The sequence below is a fragment of the Mesoplodon densirostris genome, chromosome 10, assembly GCF_025265405.1.
Source record: "Mesoplodon densirostris isolate mMesDen1 chromosome 10, mMesDen1 primary haplotype, whole genome shotgun sequence".
In the NCBI taxonomy this organism is placed as follows: Eukaryota; Metazoa; Chordata; class Mammalia; order Artiodactyla; family Ziphiidae; genus Mesoplodon; species Mesoplodon densirostris.
In genome coordinates this window covers 74578487-74591297 of record NC_082670.1, presented here as the reverse complement: position 1 = coordinate 74591297, position 12811 = coordinate 74578487, and the positions used below count along the sequence as shown (strand labels likewise).

Below are 12811 nucleotides of genomic sequence, written 5' to 3'. Positions count from 1 at the left end.
AAATTGCTCCCTCCCTATGAAGCAAGTGTTCATATTTGTAGCTACCTGAACAATCAGACTCACCAAATGTCAGATCTACAAGCCATCTTAGCATTAATTGGAGTTTCCGAGGCAAATTCCAAACGTCAAAATGAGAAGATTCCACTAAAGGTCAAAAATGTATTTATTTCTAGTACAGTTTTTTTTTAAAATCAGCATACCTTATTTGCAATAGGTTCAATGCATACCACTGCCAAAAAACAATGGTGCATTTAAACTAACCATCTAGTGTCAAATGACCAAAGGTTAATGTCATATTTTATTTATCTACCACTTTGAAGTTTCAGGTTGTCACTCCCTCCCCCACCACTACACACACACACACACACACACACACACACACACACACACACACACAGAGAGTAGCCTATACTTACCCAGAGAGATACCCCTCTGCACCCAGAGGAGATAGGAAATTATATACCATGAAACCCTCTACACACAACTTCTTCTGTTGCTCACATTCCAAAATGCTATCACTTTGTAAGTGCCATTTCAGAAAGCAAATCCTTTTAAAGAACAGATGGTAAAAGAGAAAACGAGAAAGCATTCCCCCAAAAAAGGATACTTCCATTCCACTATACTAATGCAGGCTCTTCGGATGGGGTTATTGAGTGACAAACAGAAAAGGGCGCGGGCAGGTCGGCTGTTGGACGAGTTACCCTGTTTTTTGCTCTTGGCGTATTGCTGACGTTTTCTTTGGGAGAGAGATCCTACAGGTGCGGGTGCAGAGGTGCTCATAGTTTGGGCAGCCTTGGCCTGTCTAGCAGCGTCGATCGCGGCTTGCCAAGACAGGACAGTTTGCTTGGATCTATTCGGCTGAGAAGTTGGTCCTTCACCAGAAAGAGGGAGCCTGGTGCCTCTTGCATAGTTTGCCTCTGGGAAGAAGGAGAAAAAGGAAAATTAAAAAACAAAACAAAACAATGAGAATGCAGTGTCAGAAGAAAGCTAAAGTGGTTTCCCATCAAGAACAGTAGGGAAATCATCCCCATGTTTCCATTTGAAACCTCATGTCCTATTTTTCAGAAACAGGGTTTGGCCAGCAAGAGTAGCAAGAAAAGTCCACAAGCCCTGCCCAAAGTGTCAGTAACACAGGACCACTGCTGCATCACGCTCAATGGGTTAGTAACTCCCTACATCCGTGTCTTCACAAGGAGTGTTTCAGTGCATTCCTTCAGACAAGCTGAGGTCATTCCCACGTTTATTTCAAATCTTTTCTGACTTTTAAAACCCATGTATCTCTAATGAGTTAACAGATACATACAACAGCTTTCCTTCAAAATAACTACCATCACACACACACAAAAAAAGCAGTGGCAATAATTCAACAGTCTTAATCATTTTCAGGGTGTTACTCCAACATCTTTCCATAGCCACCAATGCATTTTTTTCAGCATGGAAAAAAAATCCTCCACTGGCACCAGGGCAATACCAAAAGCCCCATAACCAATACTTAGATTATGCACTGACACTTCCTCCAAATGAAAATTCATGATGCTTGGGACTCATTTCCTCCACAGTCTTTGGAAAACAGAAAACATCTTTAGGGCTTTTTTGCATTTTAAATTGCAGCTGCAGCAGCCAAGCCAGCATCCGAAGAAACAGACAAGGCAGGCAGCCTGCACCCTTACACCTAGGATAGACAGGCTGGGTTATGCCAGGGGCCCTCAAGGCCTAAACAGGAATCACCTCAGTGTAGGCTGGTATCCAAGTGCACACAGGGTAGAACCCCAAGACAGTTCCATGTGCAAAGCCCTCTCCAGCCTGGGGTCAGGCCAAGACCCAGGCAGGTCTCCCTGGCACCTGCCTGCCTCTGGTCACAACCTCCTTACTGAGACAGAAGTCAAAGTGAGCGTGGTGGCAGAGGTAGAGGGATGGGCGCTTGCAAAACCAATTCTTGCTCAGTACAAAGCAAGGAAGAGTCAAAGCGAGCACACGTCTGCCTGGCCAGCAGCCTGAGAGGGGGCCGCGGGGTTGGGCAGCAGACGGTCTCAGCCAGGGGAGAAGTCGCACCAAGTCTTCCCTTGGGGAGCGCTCATCGGGAAGGCTGCGAGCCCATGGAGGGTTGTGGGGGACTCCAGTGACCTCCAAGCAGGAGTGAAGAGGGCTGGCCAGGAGCTGCGCCCCCTTCCCTCGACCCAGCCGGGCCGGCATGGTAACTGCACGTGGCCGGGCTGGGGCGCAGAGCCTCACAGCGGCAGCGACTCTCCGGGCATTGCTAGGTTACCGACGTGTGCACAGCAGCGCTGCGAGCGGGAATACGCGTTCCACCCGACCCCCTGGCCGGCGACTCCGAGACCCAGCCTCCCTCTCAAGGGTAGGGGGATGCTTCACCCACCGGCGAGAAGGTTGAAACCTGGCAATCCTAGAATTTTCCGGATGCCACCAGAGACCTTCTTCCTAATTAACCAGGGGCCGGGGAAGGAGGTGAAGAGGCTGGAAAGGGGGCTCCGGCTGAAGACTCATAGCCACCCCCTTTCCATCGCTCGGGAGCGTTGGAGGAAAGTTGAGCCCGAGGACACTGAAGCCGAATCACCTCGGCTCGCCGCCCCTCCGGCGGCACAGTACTCCAAGGACTCCACGGCCGCCCCCAACCCCACAAATGCAGAATTAGCTCTGACATTCAAGGCCTGAAGGGGAGAACGGAGTGGCTGTCACGCATCTCCCCTTTCTATGTAGATGACACCGAGCTAGAAGCATCCTCTCCAACCCCCTCAACCCACCAGCGCATCAGAGATGGGAGGGGGGTGAGAAGGAAGAGGGGGGTGGGTATAGGAGGACCATGACAAGGATTAGATTTGGCAGCGGGTCCCCAGGCTCTGGCTGCTCACCGTTCGCGTGGTCCGCTTGCTGCTGCCGTTGATGCTGCATTTTTTTCATCATCATCATCATCATCATCCACGAACATTTATTGAGCGCCTACTGTGTGCAGGGCACTGTGTTAGGCGTTGGGGCGGGGGAGGAACGGGTAAGGGGGCGACCGATAGGTAGGAGCCGCGATCCCTGCCCTTATTCAAGCTTCAGCAGGGGGTGGGGAGGGACGAGGACAGATAACAGAAAATAAGAATAATTTATAAAAACCGCTGGCCACCCACGCTCCCTCTTTTTCAAAATCGGAGCAAAATAAACTTTTTTTAAAAAAATAAGATCGGATGTATATATTATCTTGATAATATATACATGTAATTTTTTGCTGCAAAGGAGAATTGGCTTGGTCCCCCCCCTCTAGCGGAGGGACGCCGCGAGGATGCCGGCCCGGCCGCCGGGGCCGCTCGGCGCGCCCCCCATGCCCGCCCGCTCGCCCGCCGCGGTGCCCGGTGCCCGGTGCCCGCCGCCGCCGCCGCCCGCGCCGCCGCTGGCTCGCGACCGCGGGCAGCCGGAGCTCACATCCGGGGACGGAGGCGCTCGCTCGCTAGCTCCGCGCCCGCCGCGCCGCGCCGCACGCCGGCTTCGCCCTGGCGACGCTGCGCGCCCGCCGCCGCGTCCCCCTCCTCCCCCCGCCCGCCCCGGGCCTCCCACGGGCCGCGCCGCGCCCCGGCGATCGGAGGGCGACCCGCGGCTCCCCCCGCACGGCCCGCGCGGTCGGGGTAGCCGCCGCGTGGGACTCGGGGGCCCGCCACCCCGGCCAGGCTCGGCTGACCCGCGGGCGCCGAAGGGTTAAGCGCGCTCCAGCCGCGGGCCTCCCGCTTAACCCCCTCGGTACCGCGGCGTGCTCTCCCCTTCCCCCCGGCGGGGCCCGCGGATCGCTCGGAGGCCGGGTGCGGATTAACCGCTCCTCCCCCGGCATTTCTTCGGGGAGGGGGCCGGGGGACGCTTAGGCTCCCGCGGCTGGCCTCGGCTGTCGGCGTCATCCTCCCCCGGAGCACACCTGGAGGAGGCCCCGCCCCCTGGGAGCACAGGTGCCGGCGGGCGGTTGTTGCTCGGTTGGCGAAGGGCTCTGCCCGGCTCCCAAACTAATTCGGAGCCGGGCAGGAGCACCCCCACACACACACTTTTCCTCGGCTCTTTCCGATTGCGGGGGGGATGGGGGAGCCCGGCTGTCTGGAGAGCACTCGCCGCCCCAGGTAACAGCACCTTTAGATCTAACCTGGTTTCCAGAGTGTCCCTCATCCCACCCCACCCAACGCTGGGTCTGGCGCCGCTGTGGGCTCTAAGATGGTTGGGGGAAGGGGAGGACATCTCTCTTTCCCACTCCCTCCCTCCCTCTCCACCCCCACGTGTGTTGGGAGGCAGGTACTGGGAAGTAAAAGCCGAGGTCTTGCAAACTGCTTGTGTCTCGTAAAAAGAACAGGCAGTGCTGCTAGAAACTGCAGACTCCCGTTTGGGAGCTGAGGAGAGGAGTTTGTTTTACGATACCTTCACTGCCTCATTTTGAGGGTTGGGGGTTTTTGCAAACGGCAGTTCCCGTCTGGAGGGGAAGCTACTGTCTCTAGTGCATGACTGATATTTCCCATTTAGCGTTGTGCTGGTTGTTGAATAAGGACGTCTGCTTTGTTACTTCAGAAGATTCGATTTATTTGCTTTTCTGATCTGCATGTTCCTACAGCGTTTTAGAATGTTTGAGAACAAAGTCTTTAAAGCGAAAATAAAGCAAAAAGCTCAGCGTGAACTAGGAAATTAAGGGAAGATGCTCCTTGGCCAAAGAAGGCACGCTGGGCACCCTCAGTTGTTGAGAGCCATCTGGGGAGAGAGAGGAGGGTACCAAACAGACGTTCCAGGGGCCTTCCAGAGAGGGGCACCGGGACTAGATGGATGGAAACAACCAACTTCCTTGTCCTTTTCTTTTTTTGCTTTGTTTTTGGAGGGGAGGAGAGGCAAGGAAAGAGCCCTGAGGCCTAGTTAGTAATATTTATAAAGCTGGCCTGGGCCACCTCAACCGAGGCTGATTCTGAGCCCAAATCTGAAGGGACAGAAGCCGGTTCCCTTCAGAGAGTTTCCCATCCATGGACCCCTGAGTCCTGAAGCATGTTTAAAATTCACAAGTACACTTGTCACTTTCAGAACTCTAGGTCTAAAGCTTTGCCTCTTGAGACCTATTCTGGAAAATCCCACCCTAATATTTGCTCACAATTCAGCCAGCATTCACAAGGCACCCGTTAAGAACCGGGTCTAGGCTAGGTGTTGTGAGGATAAATCTATGGCACAGACCCTCCGTCAAGGACATACACTCCAGCAAAGGAAGAAGAGTGTGTGTATCTCTAATAATATTTGGAACATAGGAGCTATAACAGGTATGAAGAAAGTGTTATGCAAGCATCAAAGAGATTGATAATAGAGGGATTCTGAGATATTTTCACAAAAGAGATGGCATTTTAACTGATTGTTAAAAACTGACAGGGAGGGCCTCCCTGGTGGCGCAGTGGTTGAGAGTCTGCCTGCCGATGCAGGGGATACGGTTTCGTGCCCCGGTCTGGGAGGATCCCATATGCCGCGGAGCGGCTGGGCCCGTGAGCCATGGCCGCTGGGCCTGCGCATCCGGAGCCTGTGCTCCGCAACGGGAGAGGCCACAACAGTGAGAGGCCCGCATACCGCAAAAAAAAAAAAAAAAAAAAAAACTGACAGGGAGGGGAAAAGGGAGGGATAAGTAGGTGGAGGACAGGGCGATTTTAGGGCAATGAAGCTATTCTGTAATACTGTAATGGTGGCTATAGGACATTATTCTTATGCATTTGTCAAAACCCATAGTAGTGTACAACACAGGGTGAACCCTAGTGTAAACTATGGACTTTAGTTAAGAATAATGTATCAATACTGGTTTATCAGTTGTAACAAATGGACCACACTAATGCAAGATGTTAATGAAAGGAGAAACTGTTGGGGGAGACAGTTTATGGGAACTCTACATTCTATGCAATCTTTCTGTAAACCTAAAAATGCCCTTAAAAATAAAGTCTATTAAAAACAGGTGATTAATTTTATAGTGCATAAATGGGGTAAGAGGAATGAGCTTTGGGGGAAAGAGTGAAGGCAAGGGAGACTGCTGTGCAGGACAGGATGTGTTTGAAAATTAGCAGGAGTGCAGAGCAGCTGAGGCACAGGCTGCTGGGCTGGGGAAGGAAGGCTGTGATGGCCAACGAAACGTCAGTGAAGGAAGCCTTGCTGGCTTGCTAAAAAGACCAGATTTATCTTTCCTGCAGTGGGAGCCAATGAAGGTGTTTAAGCTGAGAAGTGACAAAATTAAATTGTGACTTGGGTCTCCCAGTTTTACACTTTAGATCTTAATGAGTTTATGGAATTAGAATTTTTAACATTTTTCCATCCCAGCTTCTGAATCCCATCTTTGCCCTGTCTCCAGGAAGCTTTTTTTTTTTTTTTTTTTTTTAAGGGCCTTCATTCAGCTTAGCACTGAATGCTTTGGCCCATTGGGTAATTTAAATACTTATATTCCCATGATAATGTGAATTACTGAATAAATAAATAATAATAGCTAATATTTTTTAAAGGCCTCCTATGTGTCAGGCGCAAAAATAGGCACTTTACATGTATTACCTCATGTAATTCTCATAACGAGGCTATGAGACAGGTACTATTAAACTATTAATACCCTCATTTTACAGATGACAAAACCAAGACACCGAGGAGTTAAGTAAACTGCCCAAAACCACACACAATTATTTAGTAGCTGAAACAATAAAACATGAGGAAAGGCTAGAATAAAAGATTTCACCTCTAAATCAGCCACACATGATAAGACCCAATTATGTCACTAACACACTACTGTGGAGTTTTAATCCCTAGGCCTTTATATATAAAACACTGCCATTTAAAGGCTCCATGCTGGCATTCTAGACGTGGTGACCTGTGTGAACTTCATTCCAAAAACCTTGCTGATACCCCAGTCCAGAGCCTCACCACCTCACACCCCTGGGCCATTAACTAGATGCCCCATCTCCATTCCTTCTCCCACAAATAGCCCATCTTTGGCTCAAAAAACACCATGTCACTTACCTAACCAAAAAAAAAAAAAAAAAAAGGCTTGTTCTTCCTTCCTTCCAAGTCCAGTCTAAACTCCTCTAACCAGCTTTCAACCTTATCATTTCACACCATTCACCTTCACCATGGTCAGCAGCCTCCTCATTAGGCCATGAACATGCTGTGCTCATTCCTGACTCTGCCCTGGCTTGTGTTTATTTGCTGACCCAAAATCCTGCCTTGCTGTCCTCTAACTAAACCCTCCCTATTTAACGAGTCCCCTGCAAGTCCTTGCCTCCTCCCAGGAGCCTGCTCAGATTTCTCCAGCGACCGCAAACACACGCGTGACCTGGCTCCCATCTCCCCTTCCCTAAAGGCCTACAGCACCTGGTTATTCCTTTGATTACATACCTTCTTGTGTCTCGTTTGATTGCTTTTTGGCTATAAATCCTGTCTCTCCAAGCACAGTTCAGGTCCTTAAGCAAGGGTCACCTCCTTAGCCCCCTTTCCCCCACTGCCAAGTGTTCTTCTCACAGCAGGCACTAAATACTCTGATTAATCTGCACAGGATCATAAAAGCCCAAAGATATCAGTAGAAATTGTCAGCTAATATTTACAAAAATCCTATAAAGTTTATGGCAGGACACTTGGCCTTTAGATTGGAAAAAATATAAACAGAGGGAAGATTGGGTCTTTTGCACTCCAGGAATTCTAATTAAGGAAGACAAATAAACAGATCCTGAAGGCTATATGCACCGTATAGCCATAAACAGACTGTGACGTTGGGTCTAAATGAGTCTCTCCATCCTCAGGCCCTAAGGAGGTAGCTCTGACCCACTAACCATCAGACAGGTGGATAAAGGGGGTGTGGACATGTGTTCCAGGTAGAGGAATGGCATGCACAGAGTCAGGCAGACAAGTGCAGAACATGTGCAGAAATCATTAAGTAGGTGGTTAGGCTGGAACCTGGGGTTACTTCAGAGACAGTCGTGATAAGTGAGGTGGCAAAGGCAGGTTGGAGTAGGATGGCAGGAATCCCTAATATCTGGTTCACCAGTTTAGGTGTTGTCCTGTAGGCCAGTGATTCTCAAGATTTTTGGTCTCAGAATCCCTTCACACTCTTAAAAATTATGGTAGGGACTTGCCTGGTGGCACAGTGGGTAAGACTCCACACTCCCAATGCAAGGGGCCCAGGTTCAATCCCTGGTCGGGGAACTAGATCACGCATGCATGCCACAACAAAGATCCTGTGTGCCACAGCTAAGACCGGCACAGACTAAATAAATAAGTAAATAAATATTTTTTAAAAAAATTATGGTACACCCCAAAGAGCTTTTGCCATGTAGATGGTCTCACTTGATATTCACCATATGCAAAATTCAAACAGAACATTTAAAAAATCATTTATAGTTCACTTTAAAATAGTAATAAGCCCATGGGGCTTCCCTGGTGGCGCAGTGGTTGAGAGTCCGCCTGCCGATGCAGGGGACATGGGTTCGTGTCCCGGTCCGGGAAGATCCCACATGCCACGGAGCGGCTGAGCCCGTGAGCCATGGCCGCTGAGCCTGCGTGTCCGGAGCCTGTGCTCCGCAATGGGAGAGGCCAAAACAGTGAGAGGCCTGGGTACCGCAAAAAAAAAAAAAAAAAAAAACCGTAACAGTGCAAATTTTTTACACACTGTTACATTAAAATCACTCAGTTTATATTGCACTGTGAATGGATCTTTCTATTGATGCAGAATTTGGTAATATCATGCATTGGTCATTTGGAATATTTTGACTCACTGAGTTACACAGATTTTCCAAATATTGACATGTTTCATTAGAGTATCAAAAAAAAAAAAAAAACCCACATTCATTGTTATCACCACCAAGCTCATCAGAAAGGCTTTGAGCATTGGGAAGTTGTCAAGCTCTCAGTGGTAGACAGAAGTTTTTCAAAATTCTAATTTTCACTTGAAAGCTCAAATTTTATAATTGGCACAAACACTGTCAAGTTTTTCTTGGAGGTGACTGGCTCACTTCATTCATTTTCAAAACGTCTGCCAAATACTTAGGTCTCAATAACCAAAGTTTGTCAGTAAAAGTGGTGTTCCATGAAAAAGCAACCATTCAGCTTTGCACCTCAGACCATCACACAACTGAGACAACCATTGTATGCGGCAGTAATGATTTATACATACATCCCAATATGTCACCCAGAATATTAAGAAGACATCTACACAGGAATTGAGATTTAATAAAACTAATCATTTTTACTGCTTCATCAAGGAGATTCTTAAGTAAAACTGGCTTTTTTTTTTTTTTTTTTTACTGTGAGCACATGACAGAGATTGTGTATCACACGATGTCCCCCAGTACACTTTGGTGTCACTGCCCTGATTCATGCTAAGACACCAGCACTTTTAACTACTGTTGATTTCGCACCATCAGTGCAAATGTCAACACAGTGGAAACAGCAAAGAAGCTTTAGTGGTCCTGTGAAAATAGTTTTGACCTCAAAGACCCTTTGAAAAGGATCTTAAGGTCCCCCAGGTAGGGGTTACTAGATAAAATACAGGATGCTCAAATATTGCCTGGGACATAGATATACTAAAAAATTTTCTGTTGATTATTTAAAATGGCAACCTTACCTCTGGGGTTTCATCGACCACACTTTGAAAATAGCTATTCTGGGGCCATCTTTGGGCAGAGAATTGGTATCAGAGTTGTGCTTCATGAAAATAGCTCTAACCCCAGTGGGCAGGATGGATCAGAGAGTAGAAACATTTGTAGGTGCAGGAGGTTCTGATGGGTCAATTAAGAATGTTACTTTTTAACTATAGCTATTGAGAAGGGCAATGCTATTCTTAACTTGGGGAGGAAAACATAAAGACCTGCAGAAGGCAGCTTCCAGCCTGGCAGGTGGTGGGGAGGGTCCCCTATCCCACTATTCTAACTAGCTACCCTCCTCCCAACAGCCTCCCATCAGGACTTCTTGATTACAACTGACTTATACCCCCACCCAGCAAAATACACAGGCCTTTCTTCTTGAGTTGGCACATGGAAAGTAGAGCCCAGCTGGTCTTTATCCTTCATCAACTAACTATTCACTTGAAGAGCCGGATTTATGTTTCACATCAGGCTATGTAATTCCAGTTCCTTTAACTGGTTCATTCCCATCCCCCTTGACCCAATTCTTAAATCTTATCCATCACTCTCTGATGCACCAAATCCTCTCCATTTCCCCAGTTGGGAAATCCTGGCAAAGTCTAGTATATACAGTTGACACCCCATTATCCACGCTGACTGAGGGAAGCAGCAAAGGGGGCAAGTCCTATTTCCCATCTGTGAAATAAAGTGGTTATAAAACATGATCTCTAAGGGTTCTTACCATTCTAATATGGTGTATTTGAGAGATTAGACTTTAGAGCCAGGTAGATCTGGGTTCAAATCCTGACCTTGCCAGCTACTAGCTATGTTGCTCTGGGAAAGTCACTTCCTCTCTTTGGGTAAAACAGGGATAATATCACCCATCTTATTGATTTATTGCAAAGATTTAAAATAATGTTGTAGGGACTTCCCTGGTGGTACAGTGGTGAAGAATCCGCCTGCCAATGCAGGGGACACAGGTTCGAGCTCTTGTCCGGGAAGATCCCACATGCCATGGAGCAAATAAGCCTGTGCACCACAACTGCTGAGTCTGGGCTCTAGAGCCTGCGAGCCACAACTACTGAGGCTGCATACCACAATTACTGAAGCCCGCGCACCTAGAGCCTATGCTCCGCAACGAGAAGCCACCGCAATAAGAAACACACACATCACAACGAAGAGTAGCCCCCAATCGCCGCACCTAGAAAAAGCCCGCACACAACAATGAAGACCCAATGCAGCCAAAAATAAATAAATAAATTTTTTTAAAAAATAAAAATAATGTTGTAGAAGCGCTGATACATGCCATCAACTTGAATCATATACCTTATGTGAATTTAAGTATACGCAGTTGCAAGGAGAGAAAGGAAGGAAGGGAGGGCACCATTTAAATAGTGCTGGCAGGAGTCTGCCCTTCCCTTGGTTGGTCTTAGTTCTTACCTTTATGGCCTGACCTCAAAACTTAACTCTTTGCCCCCATTAAGATCAATCCATTGTGATGATTCTCCTTTTTGTTCATGAGTATTCTGTCATTCAATATAGTCCCAAAGCAATAGAATGCGGTTGGATTTTTTAAATGGTTTTTGTATTTTGCTTTACATATTTTAATTTCCTGTACCTGCTTTACTATTTAGATTCAACAGTCAATACGGACAACCCCAAAGGAGATAAAGTAGAGGACAGAGATAATAGTGAAATAGGTATTTACATCCGTGCACATAAGTGCAGCCCCATGGCACATACTGAATGTGACAGTGGACACACACACAGCACATCCAACATTGGGTTTAGTCAGCACTACTGCACAGCCACCTCTAGGTTAAAAGCAGCTAACCGCTGGAAATAAAACTGGTATATTCACATGCTGCAATGGAAAAATAACACAAGCCTGCATCTGGCCAAGCACAGGAGCAAATTTACGAGGACAGGAAGTTGTTTGGGAGATCCAGAGAGTCAATAAACGTCAGAAATTTTATAGTTCAAACATTATAGTTTCCTTTCGTTTCTTCAGAGCAGTTGTTTATTCAATTCGCAAAACAAAAACTGAAGTTTAAATGGGACCAGTATCTCTCCGACCTGGCACCGACAATATATGCAGACCTGTTCACTTTTCTTACAACTTTAAAGAAAAATCTAAGTCACAAATCCTTGATACTTATATGTCTTTTCAACTTTTAAATCAGTGTTTTGGGGGAACATTAAGTAGGAAATGATAAAAAGGTTAAGAATCTTTATTTCATTAATTTTAAATTGTTTTCATAACACCCAGAAATAAGCAGTAACACATCTTGAGTGATTTGAACCCCTTTAATCCCCTTTGATTAGCAAAGTAGAGTACTGGGCCAATTTAAGAACATTTTCTCTTTGACAAAAATGCAACATGAAAATGCAGTAACCTTTCTTAGCTTCATGATTATGGTCACAAGTAGATGCTAAAAATTGAAATTGGACCATGAGTTTGAAATTTTGATAAAATAGCCAGATCTTTATATGTCCTAGGTTATTAGGACATACACACAGAAAAAAAAAAAAAATGCTTCTTTTGAAAGGGTTCCAATTTGAACCAAAAAAAAAAAAAAGACAATTTTAAAAAAAGGGTTCCAATTTGAAAAACATTTATAAATGAAAAAAAAAATTGTAGGAGCCAAAAAGACATTTATTTGAAGAAGAATCATTATATAAAGTTATATAACTCACTAAGGATTATCTGTTTGGTGTCCTAATAACGAGGTTGGCAATGTATTGCATCCAAAAATATGGAACTTCCTATTTGTCAGTTTTATCTTTTTTTTTAGGTTGCTATTTTTAATGTGTGTTTATAATACACTAAAGACTTCTCAGTCAATCACGTATTGAGCAAAATAATCACCATGGCAGGGAGACGCACCTGGTACTCTTTATCGTCAACACATCTATAAAACTGGATAAATATTTGTTAGTGTTCCATTTTGATAAATACAAAGAACACATGGGGCTAAGAGGGAAACATATCCAGAGCTTCATAATTTTTCAAAGACTGACACTACTTTAATAATAAATAGCAAAGAATGCCAGGGTGGGTGAGAGGGGCTTTGCAAACACTCCACATCAGAAACAGGCTAGACTTTGATGTGGCAGAGTAACCGAGTGGCTAAAGGACAGAACACCACACATCTTGTCCTGTGAAGCTCAATGCCTAAGTGCTACGAAAGGTCTTTCAGGATTCTTAACTTTCTACTAGCTTGCTCCCC

General features: G+C 46.5%; 1 protein-coding gene across 3 annotated transcripts in view; it reads right to left on the bottom strand.

Annotated features, from left to right (window-relative positions):
- The window catches only part of CACNA1D (calcium voltage-gated channel subunit alpha1 D), a 322894-nt gene extending 319957 nt beyond the window's left edge, over window positions 1-2937 (bottom strand). For all 3 annotated transcript variants that reach the window (XM_060109148.1, XM_060109149.1, XM_060109147.1), the window contains exons 1-2: window positions 2871-2937; window positions 608-917 (exon numbers count right to left, since the gene is read on the bottom strand). In XM_060109148.1, the coding sequence (XP_059965131.1) occupies window positions 608-917; window positions 2871-2937 (377 nt within the window). The remainder of the gene's footprint in view (window positions 1-607; window positions 918-2870) is intronic.
- Window positions 2938-12811: the final 9874 nt, after the last annotated feature.